Here is a 20,851-nt window from a genome sequence, read left to right on the forward strand (position 1 = left end):
CATGTATTGAATGAAGATAATATTACTATACAACACTGTAGCTGTTTCTGTACATCTCTGAAAGCTGTTAATAGTTTCTTTATCTCTTTATGTTTGATAAGTCAATAATATATTCTGATACACTTCTCATTTCATTATCATCATTATCATCATCATCATCATTATTATCATCATTATTATTATTATTATCATCATTATCATCATCATTATTATTATTATCATCATTATTATTATATCATTGCCTGCCTTCACTCTCTTCTCAACACTTATTAAAATCAATCATGTCATTCTTCTTCAAATATTCTGCGGTCCTGTGAACCATCAAGGCGCGTGAGTGCTGTCACAGATTGAAGAGAGAGAAGAAGAAGATGTTCAAGTGTGAGAAGACAGATTGTAAGACACATTATGATATCTTGAAGAGACTTTATAAGAGAGTAGAATGATAATGATTTTAAGTAATACTTCTAATAGATTTAGACTGAACTAAGTATAGAAATAATATAAATGACACTGTCTGTGAGAGATTGAAAAAGAAGATAGTGAAGAGCTTTATACAGCAGTAATGAGATCAGAAGAAGTTCTGAGAATGATTTGAGACCAAGATAAAGAGAGAGAGAGAGAAGAAGAGTATTGCTGTAAATAAGTAATGATAGAAGAAGATTGAGAAGATATTAAAGTGAGAGATAAAGAAGTCAAAACTGATAAGTTTTTTATTAAGAGATAATGATTTTTGATAATACTTCTGTTCTCTAATTGATTAGCAGAAGCTGGCAGAGAAGGGAATTGAGACCTTGTTCAGGTCTTGAATGCACTTCATAATTCAGAACATTGAGAAGACAGTCCTGCTCTCTGAGCATATCAATCTGCTTGCTGCTGAGATGGAACCCGAGACAGCAGATCAGAAAATGTGGGATTTTGAGGCACAGATTGACCTGGCTGAAAGAAAGCAGCAGAAACTCTTCTCTGAGAAGGCAGCAGAGAGAGATTTTGAGATAGTTATCATCTCAGATGAGAAGAAGAAGAAGAAGAATGAGAATAAGAAGTGAATTATGAAGAATAATGAGAAGAATGAGAAAGAGAAGAAAGATAATGAGTAGAAAAAGTTTTTTTCTTTTTATATTAGTTAGTTATAAGTTTGTAACTATTAGTTAATAATTGAAATTAATTTTGAGTTTTTAAAAATTATTGTATAAGTTGTAATCAATTATCAATGTCAGAAATAATATATATATATATATTTAACTATCATGTCACTATAATGTATAAGTATCAACATTTTTTCAACATTGATATTCATAATATTAATATATTTTTAATAATATCATCTGATAATGCAATTTGATAACACTCTCTTTCATAATATTAATATATTTCAAGAAATATAACAGAGATTAATCAAGATTGTTTATTTACTTTTATATATTAATGATATTCAATCTGAGTTAGTACTAAAATTATAACTAAGCTAAGAAAGAAGATTATTTTCTCTTATATTAATTCTTCTTACATACATCAGTGATCAGTTATTGAAAATAAATTATTATCTTTTTCAAATTATTATTATATCTTCTGAATTCACTTCTTTCACTTCTTTTATTTCTATTAAAGATCTATAAACTCTTCAAGAAATCACTGTGAATCACAAAGTCTATGTTATTTACAATTCAATATAGAATGCTCTCTTTCAATCATGATAAATGATCACTTCATTCTTCACATCTGATTTCAGGTCATGAAATTTATGAAAAACTCAACACAAATACTGAGATAAACTATAGAATAATTATCAACAGATTGCATTGTAGATTACTAAAGAGTTATCTCTCTGCTGTAATTACTGTAACTTTATTTAGAAATATTCATCATGAACTGATCATAGCTCTGAAGAAATTTCTCAACACCTGAAGTCATCAGAATGCAGATAATAAAAGAAAAATAATCAGAAAATTACTACTGAGCTAAGAAGTTACTCTATCAGATAATGATTTTTGATAATACTAACTTTCTAATTTGAAGAAAATTATGTAAAAACAATTATATATCAGTACTCTGATTTCATAACTCTTATCTGATAACTTCTGTGAATAATTACTTTATATATGTATATCTCTGAATCTTTCTCTTTGATTAATTGAAAACTCTGAATTCTGAACACTTCTTCAAATGCTTAATTCAAATCTTTATATTTCATATTAATTCTGTCTTCAGTTCAATCTCAAGATACACTACAAAGTCAATATACAATATCTAGAATCAGAGTTGAAGAATCATTGAAGAGTGTCTCTCACAGTGAATACATGAACTAGTACAAATAATCTTACATTTATAAGAGTTATATGTTATTACATTGATGAGAACTAAACTTATCAAGAGACATTAATTGAATTTGAATCATTGATTAGTAGTTATACTGAGAATTATATAGCAGAGATATTAATGACTGTGATTAAAAATGACTATTAAAATATTAGTCTCAGTCTTCTTATAATTACAACTGATAATGCTGTGAATAACTACACTATAATGAACAGCTTAGAGTAAAAATTGACTTTGCATTTCTGAAATGATAAATAAGAACATATCTTCTGTATTACTCATATATTTAACTGTGATGCAAACACTGATAAAGAATCTTAATATTAAGATGAAGAATAATGAGATGGCTGATTCTTGAGATGAGAATGAGATGAAAGTGATTACTCAAGTAACTTTTACATTTACTTTGTAAAAGATAATATTTTTTAATAACACTTTTTGATATTGCTTTTTAATAATGCTTTTTGATAATACTACTGTTAATTTTGAATAGATTGACTAATAATTTAAATATCACAGATTCAAAACATTGCTAATGTGATTTGTATCTTCTCTAAACAATAACAATGATTTCATAATATTCAATAAATAAACAAATCAGTCACATTACTGAATATGATACAGAATGTTAAAATATGATAAAGTTCAATATATAAGATAACTGTTCAGACTCTTCAATTATATCAGATGATTGATCATTGAGTGCAACACTCTGATTGAGAAAAGATTCAGACATTGAAACTTTCTGATATGAAGTGAACTCAGTTGAAATATGTGATTGATTTACTATTTCAGTTTTATAAGATAATAAAGACAGTCTCAATCACTTGTACATCAATGCTGCAGTCAGTCTGATGAGTGTATAACAGTTTATTTACTCATCTTAAGAAGCAGTTGAATCACTTAAAAAGAAATTCAGTCTGAGATAATGCTATAGTGCAGACTATTATTGCTGCAAGGAATAAACTGATATATTACTACAGCAAAACTGAACAATCTTTTACAGAGTACTATGCTATAGCAGCTCTACTAGATCTCTTCTGTTGAGTTAATATCTACACTTCTCAAGATTGAACAGAGAAGGAATGAGACTTATATATCAAATTAGTCTGAGACTACTACAATGTCAACTATCAGAGATTTGAATGAGCAGATGTTTGAGATGTGAAGACAGTGAAATACAATTTTCTAGTAAGTAATGATCTTTGATAATACTTCATATCTCATAGAACTATAATACTAACTTTGAAACAGAACTTACATACATTGATTGCAACTGAAAATCAGACAAAACTACATGCTTATAAAACTGAATTTGACTGCTATCTTCAAGATGATTCAATAAATTTATACATCAAATCAATTCTAGAGTTATGAAAAATTGTTAAGAGTATATATTCAACTGTTACACTGATGACATGTGATATTCTGATAATTTCATTGACAGAGATGAGAATGAAGCAAAAGTTCAACTCAAGTTGAGATATTTATCACTATTATCAAGAACAATTACAAGAAGAAACAATCAAGAAACTCATGATTATAAAATATGAAATTATCAGATAGTTTAATACCTCTAATCACAGTATATCAGAGAAGTGTAGTTTTCATGAGAAAGTGAAGAATAAACTTGCACAAGAATGTATTTAGTTGTTTCATGAGCATTATCAATAATTGTTACCAAATTCTGATTATATAAGCAATCACTGAATGAATTGAATGAGACTGATTTTAATCTTCAGTCTCAGTCTCATTCTGATTTTGAAAGAATGATTATCTTTCACAGTTTATTCTGAGAAATTACTCTTATTTCACTGTTCTTGAATTAAATCTGGTCATTTTTCACACCATTTCTCTCAGAAATGGTCCATTTTCAGATTTTTTTGAGGCTTGGTCCTGGTGGGACTCACGCCAAGAAATGTATGAGACCAGATCAAATGAGATTAAATGTGAAATTCATGGTCCCGCCGGCCAGTCTAACTGAGAGTATTTTTGAACTCATTATTCTCACTCAATAAAAAGTTGATCAGACTGTTTTAATTGAGAAATTTATTAAACTCTTTTGAATTAAAAAGTTAATCAGACTATTTCAATTAAGAGAATTCTAAGTCTGATTTCAATTGAAAAGTTAGTCAGACTATTTCAAAAGAAGAATAAAAGACTTTTATATATAAAATACCTGATTTTTTCACACTAGTTCAGTAACTAGGTTAGATTTTTAAAGAGAATCTAATAAATTAAACTTGATTTTTAAGATAAATCAATAAAATCTTTACAATCTCTTTTTTGAAATATAGTGAGAAATAGTATAATATTAATTGATAATAAATCAGATAATATAACAGTTTTTGAGAGAAAAACTGATAAAAAATAAATCATTTTTTTACAGAGAAATTGATTAAAACTATTTAATTTTATTCTAAATCATTCAATTCTTTTCACATAATAAGTGTGCAACTCAAATCAGTTAATAAAGAGTGTAAAAAAGAATTAAGTATTAATAAAAGCTCTTCAATCACTGAAAAAGTAATTCTTACTTAAAAGAATATAAAATTATAACAGAAAATAACTCTGTTTTTAATTCTTTGTAAGAATATTGTATAAAATCTAAAGAAAAACATCTTACTTTTTTAAGAGAAGTAAAAAACTATTTCTAAGATCTGTTTTTTTTTTTGTATTAACTGCTGTAGAAGAATGAGATAGAAACTACTAAGATATATACTACTGTATACTTTCTATCTAGACTTTCTCTCTTCAGAGTCTTGATATTATAGAGAATATAAGTCTGTTTCTATATAATAATATAAATATTATCAGCAGAATGTAGAGGAACTGATTATTTATATTTTAAAATAGAAGACTTTGTCAATGATTATATTAATATAGAGTTAATTCTTAAATTTAATAGAAACCTAGTATTGCTGTTCTCAATCTCTTGCAGAATCTATTGAATATTGAGATATTAAAACTAGATTTAATATATCTCACTATGCAGAGATTAAAGACTCAGTCAGATCTTGAGATATACTGATTTTATAGTTATTAATATACTGTTAACTTATTATTCACTGATTATGTATTGAATACTGTTACTGAGATATCTTTTTGTGTTTTTCTATCAGAGATAGACCAGATTGAAAAGGATGATACAAGAGTGAGACTTAATGTTGATGTTTTGAAACATCAAAGATAAACAGGGTTTTCACAGAGATTACTTCTCAGATATCTTCACAATTACAGATCAAAGATCTTTTAAAATCAAGAACATTGATGCATATGACTAGGTCTCTTCACATTACAATTTGTATGGCAATTTGGCCCGGGGTTGTGATGTGATAGAGGTGAACAGGGAATAATCTCACACAGGAGTTTCAAACAATATCTGGTTCATGTTTAACTGAATAACTTCACCATCACACAGGGTATGCAGTCAGCAATGGGGTCAAAATACTTGTATAATTGAGGGCTTTTCAATGAATCTATTAGCGGGTTCTTATTCAAAAAATTGAGCGAGTTCATGATGAAGCAGTTTGGCATTTGTTACAATTCTGATAGTTAGTATAGTTCTTAATAATTTTATTCAGTCTGTTAAGCTATTAGCTATTAATTTTATTCTTAGTTCTGTATTTATATCTATATCAGTCTCTGCTATGTCTGTCAGTTCTAGATTATTAAGTTAACTATTAACTCATTTAACTGAAAGAATGTCTGAGAAGTTATTAAAGAAGCTATAGACTCTTATTAAATTATTTTATACTTATAAGTTAGTCTTATAGAAGAGTTATCAGATTAATATAAAAATTAATATAAATTATAAAACTCTTCTTCTATAATTTTATAATACTATTTTTTCAGTTCTCTGTAGTTATTATATTAAAGAAGAAGACTTTTTTATTATCTGTATTAACACTCTGAATCAGTGTTATAAAGCTTGTATTAGTTATTATTATAATAGCACTGAAAGTTACTACTTTTATTATAGAAGTAAGTTACTTTTTAATATAAAATATATTAATTTTAATACAATTAATTAATAGTTATACATAGTTAATATCAGTAAGAAGAATAATAAAGTGAAAGAAAAAAAGTAAAAGAATAAAAAGAGAAAGAAAGTTAAGAAGAAGAGCTTATTCAAGAAGTACTCTACAGCTGAGAATATAGAAGCTAAAGTCTTGAAAAAAAACAGATAATAAGTATTAAATTAGTTAATAATTATGATATTAAGATTTTAACTCTTTATATTGAAAATGAGACTCTGTACAAGAAGAATACAGTTCTGAAGATTAAATTCAGAACTATTATAAGCCTTCTTCAGATTACTCAAACTGTTCTTAAGAATAATATATAAGCTAATAGAACAGAGTGAGATATTTTTTATTTTTTTTCTTACTTAGTTAGCTGATGCTTTTACACTGAAAAATGAATCTTTATATGTTTTTACATAGCTCTGCAATGTCTTTGCACACAGAGGCTCGTGTGCATTAAGATATTTTTACATTCAACCTGAGGGATTAAACAGCACATTTTTCAAGCTGAATAAGCGAGCGCAAGCGAGCGATTGAGGCTTGTTTAAAATAAAATAAAATAAAAATTATTGCTCCTCTCCGGTCAGCTCCCTAAACCGATCCTCAGCAGTCTTAACATCTGCCTCCAAGTCATGGAACCAGATCAACGGAAGCCTCCTGTTCGCATAATCTGTGAGTTTCTGTATGTCATGGCCAAATTCTGGATGGTCCAGGAAATAGGCAAGGAGAACCTCCTGGCTCTCTTGGACCACAGCCTGCGCCCGAGGCTGGCGGATGGAATTGTACACCTCAAAAGCAATCTCAAGTTGGTCTGGCTTCTCTACTAGACCAAGAAGTCTGGACAGCACCAACGCATCCTCCAGCCCTAGCCCTGCTCCGGCTGCCTGGCTCGGACTTGAGGCATGGGCCGAATCCCCTAGGAGGCAAACATGGCCGCGATAGTATGTTGAGGTGTAGGGATGGTGGAATAGAGGCCACCGGACAGGCTTTGTGTTCTATCTATTTTGTTAACCACATCGCTGTAAATCCACATTCTGCGCATTCTGCGCATTTGAAAAGAAAAATAGAAGAAAGGCCTTACGTACGTCGTCTAGTAGCTCTATTAGTCGTTGATCAAACCCATCAAAATCAGAAAGCATTTCGTCCCTTGAAACCTGTATCGCCGTTTGCTCCCTTCCCCAGGACCGCTCGTCCTGGATGAAAACAACTACATTCACCTCTTCTCCCTTCGAGATCGGATATATTACACACCCCCGTCCCTCGCCCATGTACCACTTTGCATTTTCGGCATACGAACCAAGTATCCGCTTGGCTTCTTGCATCGGGACGATGCATCTGTAGACATATGTATTGCAGTACCTTGCAACGATTTCCTCCGGATATCCCCTCTCTAGTACCACCCCCCTGGTGATCCCCTTGATACCATCGCAGCCTAGAACGGCGTCGACCGCAAGAGCATCGCCGTTGGAAAACGTCAAGTATACCTGTTTCTTCCCCTCCACCTGCTCAACATGCACTACCCTCTTGCCAAACTCCACAGTTCCCTCCGGTATAAGCGTGCTCATCACCTCCAGCAGCGCCTTGCGATGCGCACTACTCCTCTCAAAATTCGGATGCGAAACCGACCCGCCGCGCCAGCCATCTACAGCCCCAAACCCCTGCGCAACACTTAGTATCTCAAACTGCTCATGCAGCCTGTCGTGGCATGCATTCCCGACCTTGATCTTGTCGTACATTTTCGCAAAGTGCGCGTCCATGAGCTCCATCGCCCGCAGCGCGTTGGGACCCATCCCGATCCCCGCGCCAATAGCATCGAATTGTAGCGCGGCTTCATAGATTTTATAGGACACGTTTTGCTTGCGGAGGCCGATGGCGAGGGCGAGACCGGCTATGCCTGCGCCGATAATGGCGATGGTGAAGGACGGGTCGGTCGGTGATGCCATGATTTTTTTTTTTTCTTTTTTTCTTTTCTTTTTTTTCGGATATGATGGGTCAAAGTATTTAATATATGTATTAATAGGCTTGCTCTCGAAGACCTTGACCGTAAAAGTTCCACGAACGAAAAAGGCTTCATCCATTCATTATAAATAATGTGTGTATGTCATTTGGAGTCTGTCAGACCTGCTGTATATATATAGTATTGTGTCGTGCGACTATTATATTAACTGCCCTCTCAAATAACTACTAAATAGATTCCTCCCGCCCCGGGTCTCTCTGGGTGACATTATTGTAGCCTCATCAGCCCACACTTCCTTGCCATGCCTGCCTCCCACGCACGCACACACTCCTCGCATCAACTACACCACGGCATGTGTGCCACTGGTAAATTCCGCTCGTTCGTGAAGCTGTGCATTAATAATAATGTCATTTTGGAACAAAGGATGCGCCGCCAGAGGTGGCGGCGGCGGTGGTGGTGGTGGTGGGGGGAGACCCCTCGCGAGGCGCAAGGTGCAAACGTTGGGAGGGGAGGAAATAATAATACCGAAGATTCTTACAAGGCCATGCCCCTGCTAGTCCGGCTGCATAATGCCGACGGTGCCCATGATGGAGCTGCTTGCACTTTTATTATTCTTATTATCATTGTCATTATCATTATTATTAGCGTGAAATCGAGGAGACACGACATGCATCGTGGATGCACAGTGGTGTTTATTTATGGCCTTCTAGCGAGACTCTCGATATATATTTATTTGTTTAAACTGTCCGATCCCTCAAGAGGTTGAAAATCCTTGGAACAACTAATCACGTACCCCTATGTTTTTGTATCTTACGGGGGTATCCTCAAGTAAGTTCTGGGCTAGCCAGGCGTTGAAGGAAGACAGTCATCAATTTGATATAGAACAAAGCAACTCGGCGCTTGAGCTAATTTCTAACCTATTCGCATAGCACTATATACAATGGCCAGCTACCCAGATCCCTCTCCTTCGAGTTCCGCCGCTGCTTGTACTGTACAATTACCAACTCGCTCCTGCTTGAGAGAAGAATCTAGCTTGTTGCTGCGAATTTCATGTTGTGGGTTGCTGGCAACCTCGCGATACGATAAGAAATTCCGCAACCAGCCAAACACGCCCCACATCTATTGGTGACGGGTGATAATATACGAGTCCATTCCTGCGCCGTAGGTGTCGATGTTATCCTGCCCGCTGTCCTGTGTCAATGGCTATGCGGAACTCCTCAATGCTCCACTGACAAACCAGCCAACCTCCCGCTGCTGTACGGAGAACCCCCTCTCACCACTTCAGAGATTCCTCTGGAGCAGTGTAGTCAACCTATTCGCATGGTGCTCGCATTGGGAAATGATTTTCATTTCAACAGAAAGCCGATTAACAGTTTCGGTTAAATTCGCGGTTCGCGCCTACAAGGCGTCCACTCTGATAGGTTCCGGCCACGGGACTAGAAAAGCGACATGTTAGGCATTTACGTACCTAATTCATCGTCACAAGGATTGGTAGCCATGGGCCTTTCATTACTAACTTACATGCAGGAGGAGAGAAAGCACAAGCACATGGTTACCTATAGCAGGCTAGTGCTGTTTACTTAAGGGCCTTCCTAGATATCTCAGCATGCAGAATATATGGAAGCGGGATCCCAGTGCACAAATGTATAAAAGAACTTTGTCCGGATATGACCTTGACGTTAATACACCAACCCCCAAACTTTTCCATATGATTAATGCTGGTTGCGGTTCGTCTTTTGAATTTGCGGATGCATACATCCGCAACAACGTGCGGTGCGGGGTACAGAGTGACGTGTCTCATACAACGGGTTGATATTGCGGGTTCCTTTTCGAAAAGGGAACTATTAAGATTATTTATTGCGCAAGATAGCCGTCCACGTCTTGTTGTCCATCCCGGCGACCATCGGAGAATACGTGAAGTTGAAATCATTCGATGTGATGGGCTCAATCGGACTGGTCCCAATTAGATTTATCGGAAATGAATACGGGTTTCCCGTGCCTGATATATGCCAGTCTCCCGAAGCTTTACTTGAGCAGACGATAGACTGGGGTATCGATCCATATTGCTCTGTCATCGATTGGAGTTCAACCACCACCACCGCCCATGTCCGCATCGTGCCTGGAAGTCTTGGGTTATGGAGTTGCCTCGACATTAGACCTGCAAGTTCTCGAAGAAGAACTTGAGAGCCAGATAAATCTCGCGACCCCGCATGGCGATTGACATGGCAGAGAATGTCCAGGACCAGGGTCATTGCAGACATTAAGGTATAAAACACGTCCCACCAAGTCAGCGCATTGAACTGATTATACGCTTCCAACTTGAGTAGAATTGCGCCCAAGGCCCGCGCGGATTCAACGCATGTTTCCGATACTGTGTATAGGCTCTGCGGCAGCTGCTCGTTGGCGGCTTTGGATAAGCCCATTGCCCTGCGCAGCAACGCTGGCTTGGAGATTAAAACTACTACATAGTTAAACTGCGCGTGAAGTAGAAGTACGGGCCTTTGAGAGGACGGGGCCAGCGAATCAGTAACCTCGAGACGCAAGTGAGGAGGCAGGTTTTCTTTCCACTGGTTAAGGTCCCGTAGAATACCAGCTTCCGGCGACAGCGGCCTTCTGTATGCGTCCTCACCCGACATGATTCCCGTCCCCGCTTGATTCAACGCTTTGCACGTTGACGCCAAAAGCAACACTAGCTGCTGTGACCATTTCATAAAGTCCTGAGGGTAATGGCCGGCAAAGCCTATAATCCTTTCATTTGGATGGCTGGTCGGCGTCGTCACATCCCCGATGGCGCTGGGGCGATCGTACGATGAGACCTGCATTAGCTCAAATGCATACAAGGTCCACCAGAGTTGCTTCCCGAGCTCCCTTCGTAGGGGGCCTTGTAGGTGTTTGACGTCGCGATGTAGTCCGATGGCAAAGGCGACACGAATTGCTGTTCCGGTGAGATTCCAACAAGCATCTCGATGGTTTGTATTGTGTAAATGTAAAGCCGATAGCATGAGGGCTTGGATCGTGGAAAGATTTGTCGTAAAGAGCACAGCTGGGAGCAGTGCTTGAACGTATCGCCACCATCTCCGCTCTACCTCTTCTGACACGGTAATGGGGCCGCCGCGGCAAGATAGAATAAGGACACATAGCAAGGTGCAAAGCCAGGCAGGATCTGTAGTCGAAGCTGTCACAGACCATATTTCGTACGCCTCGCGAAACGAGCCTTCGTGTAGCACTGGGAAGTCAAAGTGTATTATATCGAAGTAAGCGTCTACTAGCGGGTCCAGGATAGACACATCATTATTCCTCAGAAGATGTGAGAGAGAGATACAATCGCTGGGCACATTGTGCAGCTCCCTAATTCCTCGCAGATCCTTCCCACTGCCCGTTTGATGAGCGCTGGCCTCGGATGTGCTGGGATGGTCAGCGGCGTTGCGGCCGAACATTGTAAACTCGAAGTTAACATAGCTTCCCAGCAGCATCCGCAATTTGCGATGGAGTTCAAATGAGCTGGACGGCCCAATGTATTGGATTTGACCCTGCTGATCTGGAAACAGTGAAACGGCACATTCATCCTCCTGTGTATTGGCGGGCTTCGTCGGCTTCTTCTCCTCTTCCGCGTCTGCAACGGCCTCATCATGATTAGGGAGCGAGATGTCCAGAGATTTGCCCAATTTCACTATCTCATCATTGCTGGATAGGTTGGCTTCCGGCACAAGGCCTTTGACTAGAGATTCTAGAAGGGCGAGTCTGTTGCGAAGGGTCTCATCGCTGCCATATATCCGCTGCTTGCGCGGGTGGTTGGTGCTGCACACGATTCCGTTTATTTGGCAATAGCGACAAGCTGGTTGACCTCGAACTCTGTCGCACTTTTGCTTCCTCGATTTGCACTTATCGCAGCTTATCTCGGTGCGTTTCCGTTTATCAGGAGGCACGCGCCTCTTATTTTTCTCCATCGCGCGCGGCGTTTGGCTGGCCGAAGCCCAAGAAGCGCTGTCGGTGATCGCAGGAGAAACCCACCACGTCGCTTGTCATCACGATAGCCACGGTACTGGTTGAGTTTAGGCGAGTAGTTAAACTCCTGGGTCTTTCGCGATGCTAAATCGCGGAGAGAGCTCCCATCACCCACGATTTTTTTAGGAAGAATTTCACGGCGTGTGTTGGACTTCTCAAGATCTTACGCTGTAACTACTGCGTCAGCTCATGGATCGGCTTTTTAACTGAGATCGTTCGAAGGCCATCCGACAACCCACGGGGAAATGCAGGATTAGACCCCGTTAAGGGCTCACTCCACGAATCATCTGTCGGAATCCTAGACGCTTTGTGATGTTAGCTCGAAGCCTAAACTGCTGCTAGCCACAAAAGACGAGCCAAGGCCCTCTACGTGGCGCGGCTAGGATGGATTTAACGACGACACCTCATTAATATTAATAATTATTATTATTGGTGATGGTTCTGGCGAGCACGGTCATCCCCCAAAATCTTCTTGAAAGGGATTGTTGTATATATATCTATCGTTCAGTTGAGCTGTTCGGGGATCGATAAGGCCTGGGACGGAGGAACCGAAGTCAAAAAGATTTGGATGGAATTTTCGAATTCCTGTGACCCTGGAAGTTACCTAGGTATGGGATGGGAAGTTCTCTCGTCCTGCCTCCCTCCGCTTCCCTGCGTCCATATTTCCATCGGAGGCTGAAGTTTAATAATAGTTAATAACCTTGGAAACGTGGGAGCTTGGAGATGTGACAGGCTCGGAGAATTAGCCTCGAGTTCGACTTGCGAGCGTTTTTCTCCGCAAGATTAGATTGGTGTTTAAAGGACAGCCTTAACTATTTATTTCCCTGTCCCGTATGCGGGTTCAAGGAACAAAGAAAGCCCTACTCTAACTCTATCAAAAACACACGGAACACCGGTATACCCTCTCTCTCGCATAGTGACGAAAATTAGGCCACGCCAGGCCCACAGCAGCAAATGCGGGATGTACTGTTACCATCAAGCGAGGCCATAAAACAATCCAATGCTGCGCAGCAGACATCCAACCACACGAAATGTGATTTGGCCCTTAATGTGAAGGATGCGAACGGTTGTTCAACCAGCAGCGTTTTCCAATTGAGCCAGATTTAGCTCCTTTTCACACCACAATGTTCCCCTTTCGAGATCCAAAGTTCTTCCTACCAGCGTATTTCCCCACGACGTTAGAGTAGTATCATATGGTTTCCAACATATATTAAGAAGGAATATTATCAATCCCACACTCTACTCGCTATTCCATGGACAACAGACAAACCAGCATACATTCTCCCCATCTCTAGATACACAGGTATCGCACGCACATTCATGCCTTCTTTCCACACTCAAGTCCTTCAAACTAGAGCAGGAGAGGGCATTGCGGAAATCGGTGCTGTCTACTGCTGAAAAAAAAGCTCCGCTTCTTTGAAGCAATAAAGTGGATAGGCACCATAGTTAACAAAACTGCAGAGCTGAAATTCCCCCCTTTCAAGTAGCTCGCGAAAAATAACCCGAATAAAATAATATTCATATTCATATGTTCCGCCTGGCGAAGAACATGACCTGACATCTCCACCTTTTGCGGGAACATTTCGCTGAAAAATCAGCATCCCATATGGTGTAGCCTATCACCCCTACCACCCTCTTCCACCTTGTATCACCTCTATCACCATCATCAGATTAATCAGAGCCATACAGGCCGCAGAGCCGGCCGTTCAATATTTGATGGGGTGCACGTGATATCACGTGATATCACGTTACAGGGCATTTTGGAAGATTCCGGGAATGGGACCCCTCGTCGACGGCAGTACATCTTCCTCTTTGTGCATGGTGAAAATGTTGGCTGCACAAGCCATATCCATCTCTTATTCGACCCAAGGGCCGCCGTTCTTTGAGTCCCGTATGAAAGAAGGCGAGAAGGGCCTAATTCACTCGGCAAAGCCATCTTATCTATCCAGAGGACGAGCCTTTGAATGATAGATTGTCCTTGCTGGTAGAACAACATGCTCAGATGTGTAGTGCTACCAGCTGGAGGGATTGCCAAACCATATATTGGCTGGCACATGAGAACATTCTTTGCAATATTGAATATTGCCGCTTCATCCGCTGCTATTAATACATATCTGCCACCATGGGAGTGGGTTGAATATATTTTTCGTCGACAGTGGCCATTGAATAGAAGCCCAATACAGACCGGGAGGCAAATCGACGATGTCAAAGCAGCAAGGCATGTATATATATATATAAACATAAACACTGCAGACCCACTCCTGCAAGTGGTTCCCAATTCCGCCGAGCGGAGCCGTTTGATCATAATTGAGCTCTTTGGAAGTGAAGCTTTGATAGGGCTGGTTGACAAAACACAGGTGGCTTTTGGTCCCTTAGGTAGTGTATGTATACAATGTTTAGCGCATCGTTGAGTGTGAATCCCAAGGTATTGAAAGTGAGATTTACTTTTTGTGGATGCCATTATTTGGGAACTTCTGGAAATAGAATGAGGGTATGGTTAAAAGCAGGAGGATGTCTGGACCAGCCACATTAAAAGTAATCTTTCTCTTAGGGCTTAGGATCGTCGAATTGCAGTGGAGTTGGCTTGTTGCGGGCGGACTTAATTCGTGGCTTGAGCGTTGGGAGACCTTGAAATCGGGAGTAAAGTAAGGTTTAGTTCTGGAGCCTCAATTGCAGCGATGTGTTTACTGTGTAGGAGGAAAATGAGACCTGTTTCCCAGCTGCTTCGATAAATGAACAGTACGTAGTAACTATATACAACTATCATTGGTGATGAGAGACAGATCACCGATCAGTCCTCTGGTTGTTCAAGTACGTATCTGATGCCAAGTTAAGCGGACTCACATATTTCTGCTCAAGTTCTCGATTCCACAGATGCATTGTCCAGATATGCAGGGTAGTAGCAGCCGTGCCCTATGATAACTAAGTTAAGTATCTAGAAATCTCTATCCGCCGAACACGGTGAACGGTGGGTCTCGGTGGGCTGGCAGTGAGCGGATAAATGTCCAATATCCACCCTCCCTGCTCTACTTTTCTACCTTTGGGAGCGAATCCACTGTGGAGTCCAAAAATAATAACGGAGCGACACGGACCGCTCGATCTCCTCTCTCCTGTCCCCTCGCCGAGTTTTTCGGCTGTGCCCAGTACCTTGCGGACAACAGGATGAGCCCTAGCCTTCTCCGCCGAGGTTTCCATATGGGCCTTATCGGTGCTGATGGCGTGGCCGAGCAGGCGTTGGGTCTGGAAGAGATCTGATCTCTTCCGGAGATTCCAAAGATTCTGCTTAACTGCTTGTTTGCCGAGTGCCCGCAAGGTCCTCATGCGAATGGACGACATGACCTTAGGAAGCTGCCCCAGTTAGTTACAGATGAATGTGATGCTAAAAAACCTGAACATGATGCAAATTTTTGACTCCCTTTTTTCACACGATGTTCAGCTTTGGAATCATGCCAATCTCTCAACACCAGAATCATGACATGACTTTGACATGAGTTTCTGAAGAGGTGATCAAGTTTTAGTGTACTCCGTAGTTAATATATTAGAATTATATATTGATAATATATGCATGAAATGTAATTATTTAAGAATTTAATCATTTAATTTTTTAATATTATATTATAATTAAGAAAAAATTTTAAAACTTGAATATAATCTCAAAATTTAGTATTAAAACTGTATATTATTCAAAAAATTGAGTTTTAATATTAAATATAAGTTAAAATTTAATTTCAAACTTAAGTATAATATTAAAAAAATAAATCAAATTGAATATTATATTCAATTTTGAAATCATATTGAGCTATTTTTTAGTCAAAGTTCGCATCACAATTCATTTTTTTGTCTGGAGCTGCTTTATTATTATTATCCCTCCTGCGGCCGATTCCCTCCTGCGATTAGGGCTGATAATTCTCCTCCGCTTCCCTGCTCCCTCTTAGGGTCGTTTCTTTGACCTGACTCTTGCGTGCATTTACCATACACCTTGCCCTCTAGCTTATCAAGGTGTTCCTGGTACCTTGGTGGCACGGACACTGCGTTGTCTCTCCCCTTGGTTGAAAATGTGCTCTGTTTTTGCTTGCATTTTGTATATATATACCTCTATCCAAGTCCAACTATTCTACTTCACTCTCCTTATTATTCTCCCCACAAATCCAATCTCACTAGATATCTTTTCATTTTGCAGCTAGCTCATGATATCTTCACGATCACAATTTTATTGATCTTGGAATATTCGAAACGTTTATTGAGCTTCGGAGTCTTTCGTCTACTTCTCATCCAACCAGCCGCAGGATGGTCTCCCGAAGTATCCCCCTACGTATTGCCTTGCTATTGTCATGTATCCCGTTGGTCGCTTCTCAGAGCCTCTCCGACTGCCATAACCATGACAGCGTGGTGTATGTTTTTTGCCTCTTGTGTTCCCATCCTTGACCTACATCTCTCTAATAACCTGTTAGGTTCTGTTTCGGGTCGGATGGGAAGGAAACTCCCATCTCGACTCAGGTAGCCCCCACGATGACCCAGCCAGCCTCAGTGTCGGCTGTCACTACAGAGGCTCCTCAAACGACAGCCATTACCGCTTGTCATACACATGAGACAAAGACGTAGGTGTCCCCAAATAAATAACAATCAATCTGGCGGTTGAGTCCCTTGGGACCCAAAAGGGCATAGTGTCTGGTCCTGCAGGTTCGACGACTAATCTGTGTTTTTTTTTTTTCCATCTAGATTTTGCATAGGAGGGGATGGTTCCGAGGTTGAAGTGTCGGCAACCGGCACCACCCGCCCTTCGGCGGTTCCAGTAGAGTTCACAGGCTGCCACTATCATGGTGAAACCAGGTTTGTTGTTCCGTGTGCTTTCCCATATTTACTTGCCTGCGACTACTAAAGGTCTTGAAAGATTTTGCGTAGGGCCCGATGGTGACGAAGTGCAAGTGCTATCCGCAAGCGGAGGCTCCGGCGACGAGCACGGGGGGAGGCAATCAAGCGGAGAAAATTGTCATTTCCATGGCGGTGTGGAGTAGGTGCCAACAGAGAGGATACCAAATAGTCGACTATCTTGGCTAACCATTTTGTAGGCATTGCACGGGCAGTGGAGAATCCGAAGCCTCAGCGCCGCCTTCCTGTGAACGAAGGGATCGAGACTACAACATACCGCTTCGAATTGGATCTCTGTTTGTCATACTTGCCACAAGCGCCATCGCCGTGTTTGGCCCAATGTTGTGGGCTCGATTTTTCAATACGAGTTTGAACGGCGTTCTTTTCACTGTGATTAAACAGTTTGGCACTGGAGTTATGGTGTCGACTGCGTTTATTCATGTAAGTTCTCTGCAAGGCAGTATGTTATATGGTACGAATATACGTTAACAACCCCGTAACGTAGTTGCTTACCCATGCACAACTCATCTTCAGCAACCCATGCCTTGGGACTTTAGACTACGAAGCAACCACAGGCGCAATTGCCATGGCCGGAATATTCCTCGCGTTTCTAGTCGATTACGCAGGAAACCGGTTTCTCCTTGCAAGGAAGCTCGACTGCAACCCGCACGCACACTGTGACGTTGAACCACAGCCAGCTCTAACAAAGTCCGCCAATGGGAGCGACACCGAACCAGCCGCTCCCACACTAGCCAATCTAGGCCACCACCACTCGCTTGCTCGACCAGATGACAAGCTGAGTGTAGTCATAATGGAAGCAGGAATTATCTTTCACTCAATCAGTGAGTCTAATGGAACTCCTTAGCTCAATTTCCCAAACCTGATGAACCTAAATATTCACATTTTCCACTATCAGTAATCGGTCTTACTCTCATCGTCGCCGGGGACTCTGGGTATCTTATCCTCTTCATCGTGATAATCTTCCACCAAATGTTCGAAGGCCTCGCACTAGGCGCGCGAATCGCCCAGCTGGGAGCCGCCCTCACGCCATCCAAGCTGAGCATGGCGACTGCGTTTGCGCTAATCACGCCAATCGGCATGGCGATTGGGCTGGGCGTGATCCACCAGTTCAACGGTAACGACCGATCGACCATCATTGCGATTGGCACCCTGGACGCGTTGTCGGCGGGGATCCTGTCGTGGGTTTCGCTGATTGATATGTGGAGCCATGACTGGCTGGAGGGTGATTTGCGCGATGCGGGAATCTCGAAGACGGGCGTTGGGCTTTTGGGGTTGGTGGCTGGGATGGTTTTGATGGGTTTGCTAGGGAAATGGGCGTGATTTCGAATTTTAGATTGTTGATTTTTGCTTAGCGTGTTTTTGGATGGCAATATTAGATTTGATATTTAGATAGAAGGTTTAGCAGTATAGCAGTGTTTATACCCGTTTTTATATAGATAACACTGGGTATCATCTTCAATTCATAAAAAGAAAGAAATAAGATCTGAAGTTAACATCTGCTTCAGAGTTAATTAAATATTTTATCAGTATTTTATTATTCAGAGTATTTATTTTGATTATAACATAAATTCAGAAATATGATAATTATTAATTTTTTATTTCTTTCTCTTCTTTATCTTCTGCAGATACACTTGTTAAAAGAGAAGTTAATTTTAAAAAAATATTTTCTCAGTTTCTTCTCTTTTTCAGCTTTTTATAATTACTAATATAATGATCATCAGCTCTGTAATTAAAGTAGAAATATTTATAAAATATTTTTTAATATTTCTTTACTATGAGTGAAGAATCAGAATATTTAAAATTCTTTTTTATATTATTTATACTAAAGCTGTCACAGTACTGTTTAAATTCTATTATTAATAATTTAAAAGAAGTTCATTATCTTTTTTCTCAAAGTATTGATTTTTTAAATGAATTTAAGAAATCAAGTTAATAATCTCAGTGTAATTAATTAATAAGCTCTGATATTATAATATTATTATCTGCACTTTGTAAATCAGTTTCATAAAATAAAGCTGTATTTTTAATTGATTTAAATTATTAATCAACTTCTCTCAATATTCTTTGAATTTTATATTAAAATTAAAAGAATTCTTATTACTTTATTAATATAATAAGTTGAATAATTACACTGCTGTAAAGTTATAATTATAGTATCAGATTTCCTCTCTACAGATAGACTGACCGTGTGACCGTGTCTGAGACCAGGACCAGAATTTTTGATAGTCTCATTGCCAATTCAACAGATTTCATTACATAGTACTAACATTAGATAGTAGTTTCATACTGTTTCAGTGAGACTTACTGTCTACTCTTGTCACATTTTTCAAATAGAACCATGATTTCCACTTCTCAATTTAAATTATTTTTATTGCTTTAAATGACTTTAAATCTCATTTGAGTGTTATCAAAAAGCATTACTTTTTAAAAAATTAAAAATAGTCTAAAAAAAACCTTAAAATGTCTAAAAATAGTAACTTTATGCCAAGAATGAGACTAAATGAAATTAAATGAAATCACTTTCTCATTTTTTTCAAGTCATGGTTTCATTTTGAGATCTGATATATAGTCACTTTGCATGTTTATTTAATGATTAGTCTCAGCGGGATTCATGCTAAGAAATGTATGGAATCAGATCAAATGAGATCAAACATGAAATTTATAATCTCAGTAGCTAGTCTATCTACAGGCTGACTGCTTCTATATAAGTGAGGTGTTTGTCAATCACTTAGCAATAGACTGACCGTGTGACCGTGTCTAAACTGATCAGTGAGATCATGAATTTCACATTTAATCTCATTTAATCTGATCTTATACATTTCTTGATGTGAGTCTTATCAGAATCAAGTTTTAAAAAAATCTGAAAATGAATCATTTCTGAGAGAAATGATGTGAAAAATGACTAGATTTAATTCAAGAACAGTGAAATAAGAGTAATTTCTTAGAATAAACTGTGAAAGATAATTATTCTTTTAAAATCAAAATAAGACTAAGACTGAAAATTAAAATCAGTCTCATTCAGTTTATTCAGTAATTACTTATATAATCAGAATTTAGTAATAATTATTAATAATACTTGTGAAATAACTAAATACATTCTTGTATAAGTTTATTCTTTACTTTCTTATAAAAACTACACTTCTCTGATATACTGTGATCTAGACTGACCGTGTGACCGTGTCTGAAATCAGAATCAGATTTTTTAATAGTTTCATTATTAATTCAACTGATCTCATTACACAGTTTTAATATTAGATAGTAGTCTTATACTGTCTCAGTGAGACTTACTGTCTACTCTTATCACATTTTTTAAATGAGATTATGATTTTCACTTCTTAATTTAAATTATTTTTATTGCTTTAAATGACTTTAAATCTTATTTGAGCATTATCAAAAAGTGTTACTTTTTAAAAAATTAAAAATAGTCTAAAAGAAATCTTAAAATGTCTAAAAATAGTAACTTTATACTAAGAATGAAACTAAATGAAATTAAATGAGATCACTTTCTCATTTTTTTCAAGTTATGATTTCATTTAAGATCTGATATATAGTTACTTTACATGTTTTTTTGACAGTCAGTCTCAGTGAGATTCACATCAAGAAATGTATGAGATCAGATTAAATAAGATTAAATATAAAATTCATGATCTTAGTGATC

General features: G+C 38.4%; 5 protein-coding genes across 7 annotated transcripts; 2 read left to right on the forward strand and 3 right to left on the reverse strand.

Annotated features, from left to right (window-relative positions):
* Window positions 1-806: 806 nt before the first annotated feature.
* On the forward strand, window positions 807-1,046 carry BDBG_17222 (uncharacterized protein; the record flags this gene model as incomplete). The annotated part of the gene is made up of 1 exon (XM_031724995.1): window positions 807-1,046. The coding sequence occupies one exon, from the start codon at window positions 807-809 to the stop codon at window positions 1,044-1,046; it is 240 nt and encodes a 79-aa protein (XP_031578825.1).
* Window positions 1,047-6,750: 5,704 nt separating this feature from the next.
* BDBG_05221 (mannitol 1-phosphate dehydrogenase) lies at window positions 6,751-8,841 on the reverse strand. Its single transcript, XM_002624406.2, has 2 exons — window positions 7,427-8,841; window positions 6,751-7,336 (listed from the first exon to the last, which is right to left on the reverse strand). The coding sequence occupies exons 1-2, from the start codon at window positions 8,417-8,419 to the stop codon at window positions 6,908-6,910; spliced, it is 1,422 nt and encodes a 473-aa protein (XP_002624452.2). The 5' UTR covers window positions 8,420-8,841; the 3' UTR covers window positions 6,751-6,907.
* Window positions 8,842-8,871: 30 nt separating this feature from the next.
* On the reverse strand, window positions 8,872-13,077 carry BDBG_05222 (uncharacterized protein). The gene is made up of 2 exons (XM_002624407.2): window positions 9,820-13,077; window positions 8,872-9,734 (listed from the first exon to the last, which is right to left on the reverse strand). The coding sequence occupies exon 1, from the start codon at window positions 12,243-12,245 to the stop codon at window positions 10,149-10,151; it is 2,097 nt and encodes a 698-aa protein (XP_002624453.1). The 5' UTR covers window positions 12,246-13,077; the 3' UTR covers window positions 8,872-9,734; window positions 9,820-10,148.
* A 991-nt stretch (window positions 13,078-14,068) lies between these two features.
* On the reverse strand, window positions 14,069-15,671 carry BDBG_05223. Of its 3 annotated transcripts, XM_031722039.1 has the most exons (3): window positions 15,148-15,671; window positions 14,749-15,063; window positions 14,069-14,674 (listed from the first exon to the last, which is right to left on the reverse strand). In XM_031722039.1, the coding sequence occupies exon 1, from the start codon at window positions 15,637-15,639 to the stop codon at window positions 15,226-15,228; it is 414 nt and encodes a 137-aa protein (XP_031578826.1). In that variant the 5' UTR covers window positions 15,640-15,671; the 3' UTR covers window positions 14,069-14,674; window positions 14,749-15,063; window positions 15,148-15,225. The 3 variants fall into 3 exon arrangements, with proteins under 3 accessions (XP_031578826.1, XP_031578827.1, XP_002624454.1); XM_031722040.1 differs by having other exon boundaries at window positions 14,069-14,930; XM_002624408.2 differs by having other exon boundaries at window positions 14,069-15,063.
* Window positions 15,672-16,045: 374 nt separating this feature from the next.
* BDBG_05224 (zinc/iron transporter) lies at window positions 16,046-18,791 on the forward strand. The gene is made up of 7 exons (XM_002624409.2): window positions 16,046-16,694; window positions 16,755-16,901; window positions 17,023-17,133; window positions 17,195-17,314; window positions 17,373-17,613; window positions 17,678-18,014; window positions 18,089-18,791. Exons 1-7 carry the CDS (start codon window positions 16,591-16,593, stop codon window positions 18,511-18,513), a joined length of 1,485 nt encoding a protein of 494 aa, XP_002624455.1. The 5' UTR covers window positions 16,046-16,590; the 3' UTR covers window positions 18,514-18,791.
* Window positions 18,792-20,851: the final 2,060 nt, after the last annotated feature.

Source organism: Blastomyces gilchristii (genome assembly GCF_000003855.2).
Source record: "Blastomyces gilchristii SLH14081 genomic scaffold supercont1.10, whole genome shotgun sequence".
In the NCBI taxonomy this organism is placed as follows: domain Eukaryota; kingdom Fungi; phylum Ascomycota; class Eurotiomycetes; order Onygenales; family Ajellomycetaceae; genus Blastomyces; species Blastomyces gilchristii.